Source organism: Phyllostomus discolor, chromosome 6 (genome assembly GCF_004126475.2).
Source record: "Phyllostomus discolor isolate MPI-MPIP mPhyDis1 chromosome 6, mPhyDis1.pri.v3, whole genome shotgun sequence".
Classification (NCBI taxonomy): Eukaryota; Metazoa; Chordata; class Mammalia; order Chiroptera; family Phyllostomidae; genus Phyllostomus; species Phyllostomus discolor.
In genome coordinates, this window is record NC_040908.2 from 40,516,090 (window position 1) to 40,540,385 (window position 24,296).

A 24,296-nucleotide genomic window follows, 5' to 3' on the forward strand; every position below is an offset into this window, starting at 1 on the left:
AAATTAATAAGGTAAGTAATTGAAACTTATTAGAGAAGTAAATACTGAAAGAAGTTCAAAACACTACATTCATAATCTAAATCCAAGTCTGTATGATTCTTAAGCCCATGTGCTCTCCAACAATACCATACTGCCTTCATAATTTAATAAGAATAAGGAATTAAAAATCATAAGGGCAGACTGAGGAAAGAAGACTGATCTACAGGTTGGTTAAAAGAAGTAGAACAGTGTTTGTGGGAATGTCAGCTTGTGAAAAGACAGTGTAACACATTTTTGTATTACAATTAACTAGAGATTGAAGACAGTACAAGGTTAAGAGTCAAGAATATGAATTATAGAAAACAGATTGTTTCACTGTTCATAAAATGTGTTTATAAAATTAATTACAGAATACACTAGCTCCACTATTTATAAAATGTGTGCCCTGGGGCAAGTCATTTATCTCACAGCTTAAATGTTTTCACTTTTAAAATGAGACTCTCTACATCAAATGGGTTGTTTGATATCCTGAAGTTAATGATACTTAAATGGTAGCTGGCACATAATATCAATGAACACCAGCTACTTTTACCATCAACATCATCATTATTCATGTTTGGAAAAAAAAAGAATACAAAAAAGGTCCAAGTCTCCAAGTTGTAGGTGACTGGGAAGATAGAGGTACTCTCCAGGACATAATAAAGCCTGAAGAAAAACATGTTTTGTGGGAAAAAATAAATAAATTCATTTTAGGAGGTGAAAAAAAGTATGCCTTAAAGGTCTGTGACTTTTCTGAACACTTCTCCAGTCTACTCAGCTTCCATCTATGTGGAAGTTTCCCACGTGTCTATCTTCTCAGAAAATACTGTGCTATTTCTCATACTTGCTGATATGCTGATACTGGCACTGAGATGGTTTCCTCAATTTGGCCATCAGTCCCCACCAACTGACTCAAAGCATTTTACATGTTTACTTCTGGGCAGGCAACTCCTTACAATAAGTGTTAAACACAGCACTACCACCAACCAATTTCTACAAAGTCTTATCCAAAGTCACTTCAACATATATAGAGAATACTTTTAATGATGAAATATTAACAGGTTATGCCATCAGGTTTTAAACTTTCCAGACATGTCCTAAACTTTTTAATACTAGTATCCAATTATAATAATAAAGGAAAATGTTGAAATTAATTAATTTGTTTGGAAATAAATATTTAAACATCTTAGAATTAAAGCCTTAATACATTAAGACAAGGATATAGATGATTTCTGCAGAAAAATTTACTTTTAGTTCCTAAAAGCAATGACTTTGAACAGAACGCATTAGTAAAGGTTAACCAAACCACACACTATATAGCCTACATTTCCGTAAGGTTAAACATTATAAAAATAACTGTTATAAAATTCCTCAACTTAAAAAAAAAACCCTTTCTTTCTCTTAAAATTTTTACAATAGAAATTTTTATGTTTATTTACTATATAAAAAAGTACAAACACCAGAAAATTATCTTTGAGAGAACAGACTTAAATTAACTAACTTAAGAGATACTTACAGTGCATGTTTTTGCCTTCCTTCTCTTACAGATTGAATATAGTATACCAAATTATCAAAGAAAAGTTTCATCATGTTCAGTTCTTTTTCTGCCCACCTGAACCAATTGAAAGAAAAAAAATAATTTTAAAGCCATAAGTAAGAAAATAAATCTATTATAGGACAGGAAAAATATTTTAAATCCCCGAATCCAAAGTCTCTTAATTGCCAAAACTACAAGTTGTATTTATATTTGAATTGTGAAAAGATATAAAGCAATGCACCTTCATTTTTATGTTAAAGTATCAATGACATTTTTTAAATCTCAAAATACTCAATCCCTGTGAAGGGGATAAAATGTCTGGCAGAGTGCTAAAAATAAATGACTAACATAAACTTACTGGGTTGGCCAAAAAGTTTGTTGGGCGTTTTTCCCCATAAGATGGTCCTAGTAGTACTTAGTTCTCATGAACTTCATTCAGAACAATTTTGTTGGACTGTGTTGTGACAGCTGTTATATCAGCATGCATTTTTAAAAAACTTATAAAAAACTGGTGAATTTTTGTGTAGCCATTTTAACACTGAAGGTGAAAGAAAATACATGCTATTTTCAGCATATTATGCTTTGTTATTTCAAGAAAAGTAAAAACGCAACTAAATTGCAAACAAAGATTTGTATAGTGTACAGAGAAGGTGCTGTGACTGACTGAACATATCCAAAGCAGTTTGCAAAGTTTCGTCCTGGAGATTTCTCCACGGATGGTGCTCCACAGTCAGGCAGACCAATTGAAGTTCAGAGTGATCAAATCTAGACACTGATAACAATCAACATTATACCACATGGGAGATGGCCGACGTACCCAAAATATCCAAATCAATAAAGTTGTTGGTGAAAATGAAAAATGTGTCTTTTATTTTATGGAAAAAAAATAGACTTTTTGACCAACCCAATATATTAAAAGTAGTATGATACAGTCAATATAGTCCATATCAGGATGGACTGTGTACACTGGTCACTATTTAGCAGAATTTAGCAGAGTGCCTGGCATATAGAACCCCATACAATATAAACTTACTAAATCAGAATTCCTTTTACTGTCAATATGTAATTTGCTTATTTTTTAACAATTTTTTAAATCAAAGAAATATTCAGATATTAAGCTCCAATGTAATCAGAAATACTAAAATAAAAAAAGAAATAGTGATAAATATAATCAGAGATACCAGGGTCCTTTACTTACACAATAATCTATCTTACACATTATTTACTAGCAATATACCTGCTAAATGTACAGATATAAAAGGATTAATGTTCCAAAACTTCTAATGTAATTTACATGTTTTTGCTATAGCTCTCTTTTCAAAAGAACTTACCTCTTGCCATGACAATCATTTAATGACAATCAAGTGTTAGAAACAAAACTAGTTCTAACACACTTGCTCCATGGATTTGTGCAAGTAACCTGAGCTGTTTAAGTCTGTTTACTGGTTACCTGAACAAAACTAAGAGGACCAGGGATAACAACTTCCAATTTCAAAATACGGGTCATAAGAGTTTGAGATAGTATGTACCAAATGTCAAGTGCTGTTGCACATAACAGACTCATAATAAGTTAAAGTTCTGGCTATTAATTGATGCCAACTAACCATAGGAAGTTCAGGGTTCTTTGAAAAGAGAACCCGTAGGTAAGATTTAGAATACCAGCCTCATGTTAAAAACCCTGTGATCTGTCATTAACAGACCTATTTACATTCAATTTGAAGAACAGCCTAAAAGGGCTTCAACTATATATACTTTGGCTGAGGTACTTGGTAAGTATTAATAACTTAATCTTCAGTTTGCCTCTTCTACAAGATTGTTACCCTTTCTTACTCTTTAGCATGAACTTCCTCAAATGGTCACAATATATCACCAACTTGACCAAGAGAATCCCTTTCATAATTTAAAATTTTGTAATTCAGTCATTTAAACACTACTGGAAGCATCAATGAAATAGGACCCCTGGTATTCTTGTACTTTAAGGATGCTAAATGTTTTCCTCCATCCCTCTCTGTTTAGCATCTCAAGGACCTTCCTTGCATTCATAAATAGAATAGTCACTAGAGTTATATTGTAATATTAACTGAAGAGGACTAAGATGCTTTTAAAAGAATAGAGGTTCACAACATTAAATAGATCTCCTTTGAAACAGTAAATAAACAAGGGTTATAACTTGAAAGAACTTCATCCTATTTAGAAAATAAACTTCCAAGATTTTTTTAAATGTTACTCATTTTGAAAGCAAACAAGTACAAGTGCTCTCACCATCTCATCTTAGCTTTGAGATATTAGGTAAAAAGCCATCCAACTTGACTTCAAAAAATGAATTCTTCAACAGGTCTATTTTTTCCTAAAATTTAAATGTCTCTAAAATCTCTCTCAAAAGTCTATTTTGAATAAAGCAAGTAATTAATACATTCTTATAGATTAATGAAGCACCTGTGACAGCTTTCTCTAGAATATTACCAAAAACTGAATCAATTTTCACAAAGTACTATCCTTGAAAGAACTCCTTAACATTCATTAATCATAATTTCTACATAAAGGTAAAAGAGCTCAGGGTGGTATTCAGTTTATCTCTAAGATGATGTAATGTCTAGAACCAATTTCTAGTGAAAATAAAAGATACCCTGGCGTGTTTATTTTAGTGTGGATCTTCTTCAGGAGTTGCTATGGCCAGATATACTAAAAATCTTCACCCTAAAATTAGTGCATTAATTGCTAAAATATTTTTCTCCAACTACAATGAATACAAAAAGTTAGATGTTCCTGCCAATGGAGATGTAATTTCTATGGGGCTAACCGGAAGATTTATCGGCCTAAGAAATCTAAAAATAATATCTGAACCACACAAAAATCAAATTTTCCTAGTACATACAGAATAAAAGCAAGTAAGTTATTCAAAACCTTGTTTGATAACTATGATTTTTTAAAATCTTTAAAATAAATACATTTCTTTTATTTACTTACATTGTAATCCAATGTGTATCATAACTACTCCCAAACTGTTGAAAAGTACCAAACAGTTTTGGAAGAAGCCGAAGTGAAATTACTACCGATCTGAAACAGTAAAAACAGGTATTTAGAAAATAAAATAATTGTAACTACTATTAGTAGTTCTGGCTTTTTACAGAAATTCAATTATTTAAAATCTTAAATGAAAAAAAGAATTTAAGGAAATTTACATATATATTTCTCATATAAATATTAAAAAATTTTCTTCTGAAGTATAAATTTATTTTATATATTGGAGCAAGAAATCAAATTTTACAATACCAATCTAAGTCTTTTAAACTAAAATAAACTATAAATATCAGAGTATAAAAGCAAGCGAAGAGCATTTAAAGATAAACTTTTTTCATAAAGTATATATTCTTTAACAAGTCATGGGGACTTCTGAAAATTTAATCCAGGAAAACAGGAGGCAGAAGCTTAGGTAAGTTATCTAGAGTGGGTTTCTCAAAGTTTAATGTACACTTGATTCACCTGAAGAAATCTTGTTAAAATGCAAATTCTTATTCAATAAGTCTAAAGTAGGTTCAGAAATTTTGCATTTATAATAAGACCACCGAGTGATAAAATGCCGGTTAGTGGACTACATTCTGAAAAGCAATAATGTAGAGAACATTTTTTTCAAACTATACAAATTATCATTTTCTCTCTAATTTTCATTTACTATGATCTGCCTCCAAGTTGAGAATCAACTACATTAGGAGCCATGTTAATAATGAAAGTACACAATATACAACAACTATTACAAGCAAAAAAGGGATAGGAAACCACTCACATGCAAATAAATCTGAGTATTCCTCTGTTCTCAAAGGAAGAAGTGTATGTAAGATACTAACATACAAATCCCAGAAGTCTTAGTAGGCAAACAGGTCGGCCCCATGAGTCTCAAAAGAATGTCAAACTAATGAGATACTGAATTTTTAAGCTCAGAAGCCAATATAGCTTCTTGAAAGAAGTTTTACTTTATTTTATTTTTAAAGATGTGTATTTATTTATTTTTAGGGGAAGGACAAGGGAAGGAGAAAGAGAGGAAGAGAAACATCAATGTGTGGTTGCCTCTCACACGCCCTTTACTGGGACCTGGCCCACAACCCAGGAATGTGCACTCACTGGGAATCCAACTGGTGACACTTGAGCTCAATCCACTGAACTACACCAGCCAGGGCTGAAAGAAATTTTAGAAAGAGCAAAGTGGCACCCTAACCACAAGTCTAGTGTACAAAGTAAGTCTCCCAAAATGCCTACTCTTTGAGAAGAGTACCAGGGATATCAGAAAAAGGGGCTGCGTGGGAGGAAAACAGTGGTGAATAGAGTAGCAGAATTTAAAAAGAAAACTTCCTACTTATGAATTAAATCCAAAGTATTTAAACTGGACTATAAAGCCTTGTGTGATATGCCCTTATTCCTCCTATTAGTCTAACTTAATTTCCTTCCAATCTTTTCTTTTTGCAGTCCCTTCAAATCACACAAACACATTCCAGAGCCTCTGCTATTGCCTCTATTTGGAGATGCTCTTTACCTAAACATCTACCTACAAGACTCCTCTCATTTTATTCATGTTTCCTCAACTGTCAACAGAAAAAATGACCATGACAATTAATTGTACATTAAATAACACCCTTCCACTTCATCATCATCTACAGAATATTCCTTTACTTAATGTGTCTACCATTAATGTGTTGTTCAATGAGCAGGCTGTCTTATTAAAAATCTATGCATCCACATGCAAACCAAATCTATATTTACTTAAATAATGAACCAGCAAATAAAAGATTTTCAAGGAAGGAGGATGACCAATTTTTTAAATGCTATACAACAGTCATAAAGAAGGACAGAAAAAAAATACAAACATGACAAAAGAACCAGCATGTTAGTACAATGTTAGAAGATCAAAACCACAGTGGTAGAGATTAAGGAGTACACAGTGAAGTAGTGAATACAGTAAGTGCCTGACATCCAGTAAGTACAATGTAAATATTCTTCAAATATTTAAAAACATCAACATTTTAAAGTATATTATTTTAAATTTTTAAAAATGTTTACTGATTTGAGAGAGAATGAAACACCGATATGAGAGAAACATTGATCAGTTGCCTCCTAGTCTTCCCCTACTCAGAGTCTGAATCTGCAACCTACTTACGTGCCTTGACTAGGAATCAAACCTCCAACCTTTGGTGTACGAATGACACTGCAACCAACTGAGCCATAGTGGCCAGGCCTTAAAGCATTAATTTTAAATATGACTGGCAAAACCCTGTCAGTTTCTTAAAACCCTGTGAGACTGCAATTCCATTATATATACCTAAGGCAACAATTTTCAAACACTCTCATCTCATGGCACACAAAAATGAATTACTAAAATTCTGCAGCAGACCAAAAAAATATATCTTTGCCTATTTGGCTAAAAGTCAGTGTAATTTTCATTCATTCACACAGGACAGCTATTGTTATCTTGGCTATTGTCATTTTTTAATTTGGCAATCTAAGGGAAATGAGGTCAGCACCTGACTAAATAGACAGGTGCATGTTTTAAAATGTGTATGGCACACCAGTGTGCCACGGCACATGGGTTGAAATCACTGACCTTACTTTACAAGCACAAAATCAGTAAGAGATATCACAAGGAAAAAGAAAAAATATAGAAAAGTAATTTAAAATCACAAGAGCATATCTGAAAACTGTTTGCCTAGTGTAATTTCAATAATGGTTTTCTAATACAAAGAAATAAATACTAGAAAGAGATACATTTATTATTTTCTTTAAGAAGAAACTATGGCGCTCTTGCCAGTCAGGCTGAGTTGGCTGGATTATTGTCCCATGACCAGAACCTTCCAATTCCTGGTCATTGCATCTGCCTGGGTTGCTGGTTCAGTCCCGGTCAGGGTGCCAATGAAAGGCAACCAATCGTGTCTCTCTCTTACATCCATGTTTCTCTCCACTCTCTCTAAAATCAATAAGCATGTTCTCTAGTGAGGGTTTAAAAAAATAAGAAAAAATAAAGGAGCCTCCTATTCTTCTGCATTTCTTAAAAAAAAAGGAGAGAGAGAAGAAGCTATGGCAAATTTTATAGCAGGCCATAATTAGGTTTTCTGCAAATTTTATTAAATTATCTTTTTTGCAGTCAATGGTGTTAAGAATCTGGATGGTTTAAAACTACTCTCCAAATTTCCTACAATAAACATGTTTTCATTTTATAAAATATAACATAGAAGAAAGCATAACAGGACATTAGAAAATAGGAAACCAGGTGGTGAATGGACACTGGTTGAGTGGCTAGTGGTGTGGTTCATTTAAAAGAAGAGTCAAACTATGGTCAGGTGGCTCAAGTTGTTTAAGTATTGTCTTGTGCACCAAAGGTTCCAGGTTTGATCCCTGATCAGGGCACATATCCAGATTATAGGTTTGATCCCTGGTAGGTCAATGTTTCTCTCACACACCAATGTGGGGGGAAAAAAAGAAGAAAAACCAAAAACAGAAATATGTAAAGAATGTGGAAATGAGACCCATCTTCCCTCGACTCTGACCCCAAGTAGAATGCCTTTCTTTACAATTTTTTTATATATTCATTGAATTATCAAGAAATGATTAAATATTAGATGATAAAACATTTTAAAAATCTTTCCTTTTATCAGAAAAATTCCGAATTTTCACCTTAAAAAATTTCCAGTACAGTAGCCACACATTTTAAATGTTATAAATTAAAAAATACTTTATAATACATGACTAAATTAAAATTCAAAGTGATCTCAAATTACTGTAATATTTTATTTAATCTGATAAATTTAAGAGGAAAAATAATATAAAGTATGTAATTATGGACTAAAAATTAATAACATACAAAATGGGGAAGACTTTGGAGACAATAATTAATATTTCATTAACTAAAATTCAGCTTTGATAGCTGAATGCTTACAAAACTAAATATAAAAATGTTATATTCAAACTTATATTTCAAAAGTTCTTCCAAGAATTAAACTTTTAAATACCAAAATTACAATCCTGGGCAACAACAAAAATGGTCAATGACCAAGAGTAAAAAGCTACTAATTTTAGACTCAAGAAAAATGCCACTACCCTGAACTTCCCTAGTTCTTTGCTCGAGTCTAAGAAGTTTTGTTGTAACCAGAAGTTTATTAATTACTAGGCCAAAGACTTTTCAACCTATGTGCCATAGTACAGGAAGGAGTATGACTCAAAAGTTTTTAAAGCATGCAATACCCGATGAGTTAGGGGCACTGGCCTCTTTTCTCTTAGATTGTCAAATTAAAAAATGACAACAGCCAAAAGACAAATAGCCGTCCAATGTGAATGAATCAAAATTACATCTGTATTTTTTGTCGAATCAGCAAAAATACATTTTTTTTGTTGTGTGGCAAAATTTTAGTAATTAGTTTGTGCGTGCCATGAGATGAAAAGGTTGAAAATCGCTGCACTAGGCAATCATGTTGACTTAGTAGAATGGATACATTTGCTGGTAGTCTTCACAAAGTCATGTTTGAACAATTTTTTCATAATCCAGGACTTCATATTTTAAGAATACTGATGTGTTCTTCAAAATGCTACTTATTCAGCCTCATAAATTATAATATGGGGTGGGCAAAAGTAGGTTTACAGTTGTAAAACAGAGTTTATTTTTGTATTATTTATTAATTATTGTATTATATCTTTTTTCATATGAACAACTGTTTATGCCAAAAGTTAACACAAAATCCTTTATATAATATAGTCATATGGAGGAAAAAACATAACAAAGAAAGTATAAAGTTCCATCCATTTTTTAAATATCTGAACCTTTATGTACAGGATCCCTGACACAAGCAATCATTTTACTCGATAAAGTATTTGTACACAAAGGAAAAAATTTGAACACATGGGTTCAAGTACCCACAGGGAATCAATGGCCAAAAAAAAAAAAAAAAAAAAAAGAAACCCAATAAACAAAAACAAAGCAAAACAAAAACAAAAAACAAAACAAAAGCACATTGGAGAGGTTCTCAGAGTCTCAATTCAACTCTTGCGAAGAATTTCAGAGGTGCAAGGTACCAGACGTGGACTGCTTTCTAGTAAACATAAAAACTAAATGGGTTGACTATTACCCAACCCCTATATTACTACCCTACTCATTGGAAAGCAGTCTTATCTCACTCATCCTTGGTACAAACATTAAGCTGATAAGTAACAGACTTTTTATTGTGGAGCTACTTTCTGCCTCATGCTCTCACATTATGACAACATTCTACAAACATATTCTATTATATTTCTGTAATTTTAAACTTCCTGCATTGCCAAAATATTATATGCCTTATAAACCAATCTGCCTAGAGATAAATGTGCACAAGGCACATGTTTCATATAGCAGAGAAAGACAATGCAGGCATTTAAAAAAAATATTTACAATGGGTCCATATAAATGATAGACTTATGAGCAACTTATGGAAGACTGTAACTTTCTTTTTCAAATCTATTTCCTGAGATGTAATGAGTCCAAGTTATTGTTCAAAAAAAAAACAAAAAAACAAACCCCCCCCCAAAAAAGCTACTTTCATTCTTTAAAGTAAGTTGCAATATAACCATAGAAAAGCAAAAACAAACAAAAAACGTTCAGAGGCCTTGTAAACCATGGCAAGTGAGGAACTAGAAAGAAAATGAAAAGGTTACCATAGAGAAAATAAAAAGAAACAAAAAAACCTCTGTAAGCACATAAAAATTAACATCATTAAGTAAACCTCAGGGATTTTTGTCAGATGTCAGGAAAATGGTAAATGAATTAAGGTTACAATACCTTATTTGTTTAACATAAGGAAGAGTTTTCCTGTTAGTATTAGCCCTGGCTGGTGTGGTTCAGTGGATTGAGGACCGGCCTGCAAACCAAAGGGTCACTGGTTCGATTCCCAGTCAGGGCACATGCCTGGGTTGCAGGCCAGGTCCCCAGTTGTGGGGTGCAAGAGGCAACCACACATTGATGTTTCTCTCCCTCTTTCTCCCTCCCTTCCCCCCTCTCTAAAAATAAATAAATAAATAAATAAATAAATAAAATCTTTTAAAAATGTATTAGCACACTTGTGCAACTTTCCTCTCTTATTGTGATGGTAAACTAAGGGAGCTAGGTTCTAAGGAAGAATTCTTGTGTTTAGAATAGGATTTCTCAAACTCTGATGTCACTACTTACATTCTAGGCCAAATAATTCTTTGTTGTGCAGGAGGGCTATCCTCTGCATGGAGGGATGTTTAGTAGCAACCCTAGCCTGTAACAGCACTTTCAATCCTACTCATTGGCATAACGTTCAAAAGTATCTCCAGACATTGACACTGTCTGGGGGGAAATTATCCCCATTGAAAATCACTGGTTTATCAGAAAACCCAGACTAGTGATGATTAAAATATGTTTAAGCCTATTTTTTTCAATTTGCAATGATAACTTCAGTATGTTTAGCTGGTGTACACTGTATGTGTTACATATGTCATTGGCTGAAGAATGTCACATGACCGATCTTTTATAGTGAAACTAGCATGATATAGCAACCCTCTGAAGAGTAAAGTTTGAGGGCAAAACTAACTTTAACACAATAGCTATTCAAAAATATCATTAAGTAACTGACTAGGGTACAGGGATCGCCTCAAACAAATGTAAAATGTTTCATTTTCAGGTAATTTGGGGGGAGGACAAATTCAATCTTAATTAAAAATACAGATTAACAATTCTCACTTTATATACAAATTTCTCCTTTTGTCCCTTTGAAGTTTACTTGTAAGATAAATATATGCTCTTGGTGGAAAAATGGAAAACAGAAAAGCCTAAAGAAGAAAAAACTAACTCAATCCTAGAAGAAAATAACCACTTTACAGGTCTTACATTCTGCTTGCCCTCTTTATAACAGATTGGCCTGTGAGTATATGCCCATGTCAGTATATAACCTCTGAAAAGAGGACTCTAACAGGCTATATGATATTTCATTTTTCACACAGGTTTTTTAGAAGTACAACATACATGCAAAAACATATATAAATCCTAGTGACAGTTCAAAATATTAGGAAGTAAACATACCTGTGCAACCAGTACTAACATCAAGAAATAAATCATTACCAGCACACCAGAAACTTTCATTCTGCCCCTTTCTAGTCACTAACAACCCAAGAATAACCATTATCCTGACTACTAAATACAATAGTTCTCCTGTTTATAAACATTACAAACTTCTACTAAAAAGATAAATCTGGCTTCTGTCATTCAGCATTATGCTTGTGAGATTCATCCACACTATTCTCTGCAATTGTAGTTCATTCATTGTTATGCCATTCAACCGTCCAAAATTTGATTTTCCTTCCTATTCATTTTTAGCATTTGGATGGTTGCACAAAGAATATTTACTTATTTTAAATGGTGCTGCCATGAACATCCTTGAATGTGTCTTTTGTTAACCATCTGGAGGAGTTTCTTAGGGCACATACTTAATGGTGGAACTGCTGGGTCACAGGGTATTTAAATGTACATAGGAAGAACATAAAATTTATAAAACCACTTAAAAAACTGTTCATTAGTTTCACAAAGACTTTTAAAAGACAGTAGTTTTAAATTAACTGCTCTAATACTTATATAAATGATGAAATATCATCCAGCCATTAAAAGCATTCCTTTTAAACAATATATGCCAAATGAGGCAAGTGATCCACTGAGAGGTTTATTAGTGATTTCTCATAACTGCACAAATAAGCACTTTTCTATTGTGATTCTCCAAATTATAGCCCTTTAAAGACCTAAAGGAGAAAATATTGCACACACACTTCCTAATTCAATTAGGTAAAAAAACTTTTGAAGCAATTAAATATTCAGTAAAATTAGATGTTTATATGAGTTACAGGTAGGGTTAAGCTGAAAACATTATTTAATATAAATAATATATTCAATTAATAACTGAATTTACTATGGCAAACATTATCAAAGCAAAACATTATCATAATTTCAGGAAAACCTGAAATTATACCACAGAACAGAAGTAAACAATGACCACCAAAAAAGAAAATCAAGAAACTTATAATCATCTGGGCTCCAATAAGAAGACTATAAATATATGGCAGAATTCAAACAGAGAAAAACATTAACCTAATTCTTTATACACTACAGAAGTCAAGACAAAAATGATACACCCAAATGAAAGAACAATGCCATTATCAAAATGTTTTATTCAGCTTAAGCTTACTTCACTTATCTTCCTTTACATGTAATATGACAAATTTCAAGAACAGTTAACTGCAATTTGAACACAGAATAATCACCACCATGTTCCCCGAGTTAAGAAGAGAGTAACTACTTTTGCTACTCTTTTGTTTCTCTTGGAGGAGATTTAATCAAGAGTGACAAAAAAGTGCTGAAAAAAAGCAAGACTGGGTGATAAAATATGAACCCTGTGAAGGATGTTTTTAAACCTAAAATGAGAACCACAATTACTAAAAATAGGTTGATAATGGCACATTAGCTGCTATGAATTTACCACACCTAGTCAATACATAAAATTAACTCTTACTACATTAAAATTTTTTTAATTCCTATTTACCTGTTGTTTCCTAAGTTTTCAAGGCATCCTTCAATGAATCTCATTCGAATCTGTCTATCCGTGAACCAACATACTAAGGAACAGAGAAGTTTCTCTGCTTCATTTATTAATCCTTCAGAAAGATTAACCTACAAAAAATACATAAAGTTACAGTTTATCCTGATTGCATTCTGCTATAATTTTGCAGTCTTTTGGATATATTAAGTAACTTACTGCATCATCATCTTGGACTATATCCCACAACAAAGTGTTTCCTTTCTTGCAAACATTATCCAAATTAATATCTGTCACAGCATTACTGTTGAATTGATGTTTATGAACTGCAGGTCCTGAGGGGGCAAAATATAACACACTATAAAGGAACACAGCTGACTAAAACTGTGAAGTGAATTATATATTCATAAAGTTAACAAATCAAAAGTATAACTACCTTTTTACATAAGAAAATAAAAACAGTAAGATTAGCACAACAGCTGCTTTATATATGGCAAGAATAGTACTGCTTAAATTTTGATAAGACTAAAGTGAAAAGAATTTTCTTTTCAGTCTCTTCCCTATTTCTAATTACGAGTAATGTTTTTCACATGCCAAGAGAACTGTACATAAATACTTGAAACCGAAATTGAGCATAAAGAAGACAATTTATGTGGAATAATTCTAGAGCCAGGGGACAATCCTAATCCTCTAACTGACCCTCTGTATAGTTGTCTTATATTCCTACATTTAAAAGATTTTTAATTAGATTCGAGACTATTTGCCCAAAACTTCATATTCAAGATTCCAATATAATAATTCAGACTTTCTGAGTTACCAGGCTAAATAAATCTCTCTAGTCCTGTTACATTAGGCAAAAACCTTCTCTCTCTCTTTTTTAAAGATTTTATTTATTTATTTTTAGAGTGGGAAGTGGGAGAGAGGGAGAGGGAGGGAGGGAGGGAGAGAGAGAGACAGAGAGAGGGAGAGACAGAGAGAGAGAGAGACAGAGAGACAGAGACATCAATGTGTGGTTGCTGGGGGTTATGGCCTGCAACCCAGGCATGCACCCTGGCTGGGAATCGAACCTGCGATGCCTGGTTCACAGCCCGAGCTCAATCTACTGAGCTACGCCAGCCAGGGCGGCAAAAACCTTCTTTGTTTTTGTCTTTAAACTGCTTTACCATGAAATTTCCCTATTGGATTGTACACATACATTGATTTCATTAAAATGAGGATTGTGCAACTATAACCACAACACAGTTTTAGAATACTTTTACCACCCTAAAACATTCCCTCATACTAATTACAATTAATCCCCGGTCCCATTCCCCAGCTCTGATCTGTTTATCCACCTTTTCTAGAATTTTCCTTTTAATAAATTCACCTTTTCTAGAAATTTCATGTAAATGGAATCATAGAGTATGTATAGTCTTATGTCTAACTCTGTTCACTTGGCAAAATGTTTACTGAGGCTCATCCATGTTGAACCACATTATCAGTAATGTGTTCCTTTTAATTACAGAATAATATTTCATATGTGGAAATAGTGCATTTTGTTTACACATTCACCAGTTAATGAACATTTGGATAGTTTCCAGTTTAGGGCTAAGAGGAGTAATGTCATAAATATCATGTAACAAGTCTTTGTATGGATGTGCATTTTCCTTTCTCTTGGGCAAATGCTAAGGAGTGGAATTAATGCGTCAAAAGGTGCATCTATGTTTAATGGAAAGAAACTGTCAAACTCTTCTCCAACATGGTTGTGCCCTTTTACATTCCTACCAGCACTGTATTAGAGTACAAGTCCCTGCTCCTCCACATACTTTGCAACATTCTTTGATCACTCTTTCATTTCAGCCATTCTGATAGGTATGAAATAGAATCTCATTTTGATTTTTATTTGCATTTTCCTAATACTAATGATGTTGAGCTGCTTATTAGCCATTTATGTACTTTCTTTTATGAAATAAAGCATTCCCCACTTTTTAATTAAGTTGTCTTACTAATGAGTTGTGAAAGTTCTTTTATATTCTGGATATAAGCCCTTCATTAGCAATACTTTCCCCCCTCTGTGCCTTGACTTTTTGGCTTTTTTTTTTTGGTTTGTTTGTATTTACTTTTTAAAATTAACTTTATTAAAATATAATGTAAGGTAAGAAACAAAACAGTTCTATCACTCCATAAAGTTCCCTTGTGATCTTTTACAACTGGAACTGAACACCAAACCTCAGGTAATCACTGAGTAGAATTCAACCATTATAAACTGCTTTTGAATTACTTATAAATTAGTTAACACACTATACTATTAACAAAAGCAAATGTAGCTTTCTTCTTGAGTGTAACTTGTGCCAAATGTTTTTATGCGTGTAACTCTTCTAACTTCATTGACTTAAAATGCTTTCTGATATTTATCTTTTGTGTTGCACTCTGTCAGCAGTTCTTTCCTTTTTATTGAGGAGTACTACTATTACACTATGTAAATACACCACCATTTATCTACCAGTTAATCCTAGCTGAAGCTCTCATGAATGAAGCAGGTATGAACATTCATATACAAATACTTTTGTGAATACGTTTTCCTTTCTTTTGGATAAATACCTAGAAAAGGAATTGCTAGGTCATATGGAAGGTACACATTTGACTTTATATAAAACTGATAAAAACAGTTCCCAAACTAGCATTGCATGAGAGTTCTAGCTGCTCTACCATCTTTAGTATCATTTGTTATCATTAGTCTTAATACTACCCATTCCAACAGGTGTGTTCAGGTTTAAATTCACATTTTCTAGATGACTAGAGATATTGAGAATCTTTTCATGTACTTATTGACCATTTCTTTACATTCTTTTATGAATTAACTATTCAAATCTTTTGCTCACTTCCAAAATGATAGTATTAATGTTTTGAAAGACTTCTTTGTAGTACTAAATACGTAGTAACACAAGGTAGATTTAGACAGCATTAATACATTTAATAATTTTACTGAACTTCTAACTTCATGTAGTAAAAACACACATAGTACTGAATAAAAGGCAAATGGAGTAAGAATAGAAGAATGGTCAAAATTTATTAATATAGTGTCAAAATCAAATGACCTCAATCTTAAATTATTCATTTCTCCACAATCACAATAACACAAACATTAAATTTTAGATAGATAACTTTATCTAGATTATGTACAACTAACATTTGAAATCAGTTAAGTTGTCACCAGGGTACGCAAATTATATCTCCAAGTTTGACAATGACTTTTAGAATAAATCTACTTAACCAGGTTTACTTAAGTTTGCAAGTGCTGATGGTACCTAAGCAAGCACAATGTTGTATATAGACCTTTAAATTTACAATTCTAAAACTACTTTTCCTCTTAATTTTTCTCTTTCCTCCTTTTTCTTCTACTATTCTTTAATCCCTTCTAGCCTCCATTCTTCTAAAGCTGTTATGTCCTATTACATTTTTAGGTTCATTTAGAATGATTAGAACCATTATTTTTGAAGATTTTTTATCATTTCAGGTGAAAGAAACACCTTGGCCTTTAGTACTCACCTTTTCTCTTATTTCTCCCCAATCCTTCCTAGTCCCAGGCTAGACATTTTATATAAATAGAATATAATATATGATCCTGTGTAATCTACTTTTTGATCATACAACTTATAAATATAAAATCTAATGAAGTTATTTATTTTCTACAATATAAACCTATAATTTTAATACATTTTAAAATATTCTAGCTAAGTATCTCTTGATGGAACTGCAGCTTTTATATTCATGATGGAATATTCTTAATAATTTTATTCCCTTAAAAAGAAAACTACCATATGAAACATATTTGGCAAAAACATTTAAGTATCATAACATTAACTGTTGATTCATTTTAACAGTGTAATATAAATTATTCCTATTTTAAAGAAAATAATACATTTTACTTACTACAGAACCTTACCTTGACTAAGATGTTCATGGTAAATAGATGCTAAATTAGGAAGATGTTGTTGGAGATGAGATGTTAGCTCTGCATGTGAATTAATCTGAACTAGCTCCTCTTCACACCCAGACTCTTCACCATCAAAATCAGCCATATTTTTTTCTGATTTTGCACTGACCTGGGAGCTACTGCAACTGACATCATCTGCACTTAGCATATCATCAACCATATGCCTATAACACAGAGAAGAGCACAAAATTACTAGTTACATTATTTAAACAGAGTTTGTGAATACCAAAAATATCTCTCAAAACATTTGGCACAAGTTACACTCAAGAACAGAGCTACATTTGTTTTTTTTTTTTTAGTAGTATAGTATGTTAACAGCTTTACAAAAACCAAAAAGCCCACAATATCAGAACTATATATTGATTTTACAATATACCCACATGTTACCTGACCCATCAACACATTTCACAAAAATAGCTTCAAGGACAATGATTTCAAATAAGAACAGGAAACTCACTTTTATATAATAATTCTATAAACTCAAATTACAATGTGAACCTTAAACTTTGCTTACACTTACTCATATGACTAGAGAATCAAATGAGGTAGCTACCAGGAAAATATTTCAATTTAAGGCTGCAATCTAGAAGTTGTTAACTGAGGGACCTTTAACTCAATAAACATCTATTAAGTATCACTTCTAAAACATAATTATACTGGATGCTCTAAGGATATAAAGACAAAAGAATGAAAAAATAAAATAAGGAAAAGTTCACAAGTGACTTAGACTCACAAGCAGTACCAACTGCAAAGAATATGCAAAGTGCTAACAAAAATAAAATCACTAGGTCTTCTGGGATCATGGGTTGGTTTTGGGTTAGAAGACTAAAAGACATTTACAATGTGACAAACAATTATATTTCACCTCAGTCTTAGAAACTAATTCCTTTGTCCTCAGTATGAGCTCTCAAAGGAGTGCACAGATATAGAATGCATATCTATAATGTGAGACCCTAACCAGTGATTCTCAATCACAGGTGATTCTGGCCCCTGAGAGGGACATTATCTGGCAATGTCTAGACCCATTCCTGGTTATCAAAACTGGACATATAATGCTGGTATCCAGGGATAGAGGCTAGGGATGTTGCTAAATGTACTACAATGCACAGGACAGCACTCACATTGCTGGGAATACAAAACAATGAATTATCTGGTCCAAAATGTCAGAAGTGCCAAGGATGAGAAACATTACCTTAAACTCAAATTGAGTTAATGATAAATAAAAAGCAAAGGAAATAAAGTACCAAAGGAAATACAAGTATCCGTGAACATGTATTTCTCCCCAACAATTGTACTAAATTCTGAAAGGCCTGGCAAATTGTCAAATCTAAGAACACTCATCCTTATAAAACATATGTTCATTATTTTATCAACTCAAACACAACTACTTGGAATAACAAATAGCAACATACGAGGTCTGTCCAGAAAGTATCCAGCCATGCAACATGGAAAATAGAGACATCTATTGAAGAAGATACAAGAAACGCTGTACACAGACAATGACACCTCAGTCCCCTTCAAAGTAGGCGCCTTGGGACCTGACACAGTTCTCCCAATTGCCATCAGCTGCCCCTTTGGATTTTCCTGAATCTCATCAATGGTCTGAAATCTCTTCCCTTTCAAAGGTGATTTTAGCTTTGGGAAAAGCCAGAAGTCACAGGGCGCCAAATCTGGGCTGTAGGGGGTCTGAGTCACCTGGATGATTTGATGTTTTGCCAATACACTTTGCATGAGACATATTCCATGAGCGGGCACGTTGTGCTGAAGCTGCCAATCACCAGTTGCCAGTAGCTGTGGCCTTCTGAATCATCTAAATAGTTTCCGCAGAGTAATGTTCAACAAGCTTAACGCAAAATCTGATGCAGATTCATTGCTCTACTCACTCATTCATTTTGAATGTGATGGTCACACAATATACATGTCCACTCAATGGGGTTTACCATCCACACTGACCAGTACAGTGAAGTCGTTATTGTTTGTGCAGGCGCATTCTGGTCCATTCTCCTTGGCTGTCAGGTTACACTGTTATCACGCAAATTGTTCTTATTATATTAACAATGGCTGGACTTTTTCTGGACAGACCACGTATACTGAGTTCCTATATTCCAATCACATTAGCCTATGAAATGCTCACAATAGGTAAATGGCATAAGTATTGACAGTATCGTTCTCTTTTATAAATGAGAAAATGATAAACAGAAAAATTAAGTACTTTGCCTAATACTGGAACACTAGTGAGAAAATCACTTACTGTTAAATACCATAGGTACATTTCACAGATAATCAGAAAGTTTTATGCTGAAGGTTTATCTTTTTTTTTAAGACTGTATTTATTTATTTTTTGAGAGAGAGGGGAAGGGAATGAGAAAGAGAGGGAGAGAAGCATTGATGTACATGAGATACATCAATTGGTTAGCTCTCACACGCCCCCACTTGCGGACCTAGCCTACAACCAGGGCATATGCCCTGATTGGGAATTGAACTGGTGACCTTTTGGTTTGCAGGGGGACACTCAATCCACTGAGCCACACCAGCCAGGGCAAAGCTTTATCCTTTCATTAAAATACCCTAAAATTATAATATGTGTAAAATTTCCCTTTTCACAATCACACTTTCATGGAAATTTCCACAAGCAGTCTTACACCTGCTTGTAAGAAATTATTACAAGGAGTTGAAGATACAGATCTATGTTATCCAATGATAGCCACTAAACTACATGTGGCCACTGCACACATAGGAAGTGGCTCATCTAGATTCTGGTCAAGATGGCAGAGTAGGTAAATGCAGTACTCGGAACCTCCCACAACCACATCAAAATGACAACTAAATTATAGAATACCCAATACCCAAAACACCTGAAATCTGCTGAACAGAAAGATATAAAAAAGAAGCCACTTTCAGACTATGGGTAAAAGGGGTGGAAAAATGAAAATGTGCTGGTCTCGCACCCACCTATGGTGGTTAAAAATCAGGAGAGGACGACTTCTGCTCAAGATGGCAGCATGGGCACGCATAGCTGCCTCCTCCCACAACCACATCAAAATTACAACTAAAAGATAGAACAATCATAACTCAGAACCATCAGAAATTGAGTGGAATGGAAGTCTGACAACTACAGAATGAAAAGAACCACATCCATCCAAACTGATATGAGAGGTGCAGATGTGTAATGGGCTGGACTCTCACCCACGTGTGGATAAAAATTTGAGAGGGGTATCTCAGGAGCGAGGAATTCCAGCGCCATACCTGGACCCCCGCCCAGGGTTCCAGTGCCAGGAAGATAAGTCCCCATAACTTCTGGCTGCAAAAACCAGCAAGGATCAAGTGGGTGGAAGAAACTTCTAGAGCTCCAAGAAGTTTCTTTTAAGAACCCACACATGGACTCACCTACTCATGCTCAATCCTTCTGAGATCCAGCACTGGGTAAGCATCTTGAGAGGCACCAGTGGCATATAGGGAGAAACTGAAGTGTCTGGTATCAAGGCAAGCAGAGACCATTGTCCCTTTTCTAAACCCTCCACCCAAAGAGCTGGCAAGCTGTTGCAATATGAGACTCCACCCACCTGGCTTTGTTTGACCTTCCTGGAAATCCCCAGAGGCTCTGCCCCACCCACCTTATGAGCGCACTCAAGCTACTTTTCTATATTAATGGTGGGTCTTGGCTCATGCTTTACAACTTCCTAAAGCCTCTCAAACAAGCAACAGCTGGCCTCAGTGAGCCCCAGGCCTGGCACTAGCACCCACTACCCTTGATTCACAGCTTGACTTTGCCTGGGAATCTCCAAGCCCAGCACAATCAGCAGCCATCTCAGACTGCTTTATGGCTGAGGGAGGGAGGGTGGTCCAGAGCAAAACACAGGTAGGGGCTGACCATGGCCTCCACCACCCAGAAACTGCAGGGTGAGCACACCCACTGGACAGCTACAGACCATGTCAGAGCACCACACCCTGTCCCTGCACAGCTCATCCTTCATAGTGGTTGGTGGTAAGTAGTCACAGACAATCTGTGCAACTGACTAGCCTAGGTAAATCTCTCCTTTTGATCTGCCAACAGCATCCAAGGATCAACTAAAAGAAGAGGGTGTACTCAGCATACATGAAGAGTGCACCTCGAGTACCAAGCTTGGGTGATAGAGAAGGTGGTGGTACTGGACCCTACAGGACACCTACTATAGTAGGCCACACTATCAAGACATGGAGTCAAAGCAGTTCTATCTAATACACAGACACAAACACAGGGAGGCTGCCAAAATGAGACAAAAACATGGCTCAAATGAAAGAACAGATCAAAACCAGAAAAAGAGCTAAATGCAATGGAGATAAGCAATCTATCAGATGCAGAGTCCAAAATACAGGTTATAAGGATGCTCAAGGAACTTAGTGAGGACCTCAAAAGCATTTTTAAAAGATCCCGCTTCCATTCAATCAGTACCCCAAGCCCCAGTCAGTACCCCCGCAGCCCAGGATTCCAGTGACAGAAACAGAAATCCCCATAACTTCTGGCTGTCAAAACCAGCAGAGACTATGGCTGAGTGAAACAAAAGAACTCCCGAATTCCTAGGTTTGTCTCTTAAAGGGCTTGCACACTAACTCACTCAGACTCTCTATAAGCTCCACTGCTGGGGGAACTGCTGGAAAGGTGCCAGGAACAAATGCTGAGGAACTGAATTGTCTGGCTTCAGGACAAAGGCTAGAGGAGCAGCTTTCTCCTAGACAGAAATGTTGGCAGAGGCTGTTATTCCTTTGCAGAGCCCTCCACCCACAAACCCAGCAGGCCAATGCCATATCTGAGTCTCCATCAACTAGGCTAACACTGTTCCACCCACCTGAGATCCTGACCCACGCAACTTTCAGACCCCAAGCCATTTCCCGTGGCTGTTCCATAGATATAGCCTCTCTTAGTTCATGTTTCAAGTTTTCATGAAATTTCTCAAACAAACAGCATCAGGACTGTCTATATCTCACACCAGCACAAGGTAGCAGCTATGTAGATTGCTCTGTAGCTCATGTTGGGTGGCCCTGACCAGGACACAGGTTGTGGCTGCCCTTGCACCTCTTAGGAGGCCCCAGAACCAGTGTACCCAGTGGATAGTTTCAGACCACACTGGATGACAACTCAATCACCTCCACAAGCAACAACTCAAGGGGCAGACTCAGCTAGCACCAAGGCCCGACTGAAGCAAGCACTGCTCTATCGGGTCAGTCCCTGCACAGCAGCTCCTTCGCTATAGCCACAGCCAGTCCTTGCAGCCAAATGGCCTAGGGGTCAATCCCTTCCAGTGACATGCCAACAGCAATCAATACTCAACTACACAGGAAAGTGAACACAGCCCACAATGGGGCACACCTGGAGCGCCCATCTCAGGCGACCAGGGAGGCTGTGCCACTGGGTTTTGGTCATAAACAAAATGAAATCTTGCCATCCACAACAACATGGATGGATCTAGGAGGTATTATGCTAAGTGAATTAAGTCAGAGAAAAGACAAATGCCAGATGATTTCACTTACATGTGGAATCTAAAAAGCAAAATAAACAAGCAGAAAAGAAATGGACTCATAGATACAGAAAACATTTTGATCGTTGCCAGAGAGGAGAGGGGTTGGGGAGATGGGTGAAAACACTGAAGGGATTCAGAAGTACAAATTGGTAGTTATAGAATAGTCACAGGGCTGTAAAGTAACAGTGTAGAAAATATAGTTAATAATATTTTAATAACTATATATGACATCAAATGGGTTTATCAGGGTGATCACTTCTTAAGTTATTAAATGTCTAATCACAGGTTCTACACTTGAAACTAATATAACACTGTAAGTCAACTGTAATTTAAAAGGAAAAAAAACATTGTTTTTAAGATTTAATTTATTCATTTTAGGGAGAGGGGAAGGGAGGGAGGGAGAGGAGCAGGGAGGGAGGGACAGACAAACATCTATCAGTTGCCTCCCACACCTCCTACAAACCCAGGCATGTGCCCTGACCTGGAATCTAACCTGTATCCTTTTGGTTTGCAGGATGATGTCCAATCCACTGAGCCATACCAGTCAGGGCAAATAAAAAATTTTTAGGTAGCTTGTCTAAACTGCGATGTGTTATAAGTATAAAATATTGTAGATACTATTGCTTTAAATAAAATTTAAAATTAAAATTAATCTCTCCTGTTTCATTTTGCTTTTTAAAATATGCCCTACAGAAAATTAAAATTTCTACATTTTTGGTATATACTTATAGTTTACATTATAACCCTACTAAACAATACCGATCTACAATAATTATAAGTGAATAAATATAAGCTAGAATTACTTCCCTGAAGGAAATATAGGTTTTATGTTTTTTATGTTTTTATTTTTAGCAGACTTACCCATCATGATGGTGGTGATGGTGGTGATGATGGTGGTGATGTTGTGGACCAATGAACTGCCGACAATTAAATAATTCATTCCCAATGGTTTCCCCAAGAAAGTCACCAGTGCGTGTAATACATGATTCCTGAGATGCTTGTGCTATATGAGCAGCATTCATTTCCCCTGAAATATCATGTTCTGGGTCTTCAGAGTGTGAACAGGTATCCAGCATTCGTATTCGATTATCTACCGTTGGCAGTGACTCAGTGTTAAAAACCAGGTCTTTTCCTGTTCCATTGCTTGTCCCACTTCTTTCTGATGGACCTTGTGAATCCCCTAAGCAAATGCCTGCTTGACTTTCTAACTTTCTGTTCCGAAGATCTGTACCACAACTACTTTTAGAAGGATTATGACCATGATCATCATCTTCATCTTCTTCTTTAAGGGCTTCAATATCTGCAATGTCTTCTGAGTGTACCTCACTACCAGGGCTCCCCGCTGACTGGCTTGCATGGCTAGAATTCACTTCATTGCTAGACCCATCACTATGCCCACTGCTGCTACCAGGACCACTGCTTCCATCTTCACCACTGTTGGCAGTTTCATCAGAACTTCCCTGCATGGATTCCTGTATTTAGAAACAAACAGATTTAACTAAATATTTACACTAGTAAAAAAAAAAATAACTGATATTAACACAGTATACTTTTTAAAAGGCTGCTGCAATCCTGACTCATTCCTTTGAACAATACACAATGGAATTAAGAACTCAAAGTAAAGTACCTCAATAATACTACTTAAAAGACAGATCAGGCCTGAACATAGATCATGTTTAGATTCCTAGCTCAAAGAATACACATGGCAGAAA

The 24,296-nt window shown here is 35.1% G+C and overlaps 1 protein-coding gene across 1 annotated transcript in view; it reads right to left on the reverse strand.

The window, feature by feature from the left end:
- USP34 (ubiquitin specific peptidase 34) overlaps positions 1–24,296 on the reverse strand; it is a 220,960-nt gene that overhangs the window by 118,090 nt on the left and 78,574 nt on the right. The window contains 6 exon segments of the mRNA XM_028516659.2: positions 1,535–1,630; positions 4,523–4,612; positions 13,117–13,244; positions 13,330–13,445; positions 17,036–17,250; positions 23,446–24,056. Coding sequence (XP_028372460.1) covers positions 1,535–1,630; positions 4,523–4,612; positions 13,117–13,244; positions 13,330–13,445; positions 17,036–17,250; positions 23,446–24,056 — 1,256 coding nt within the window.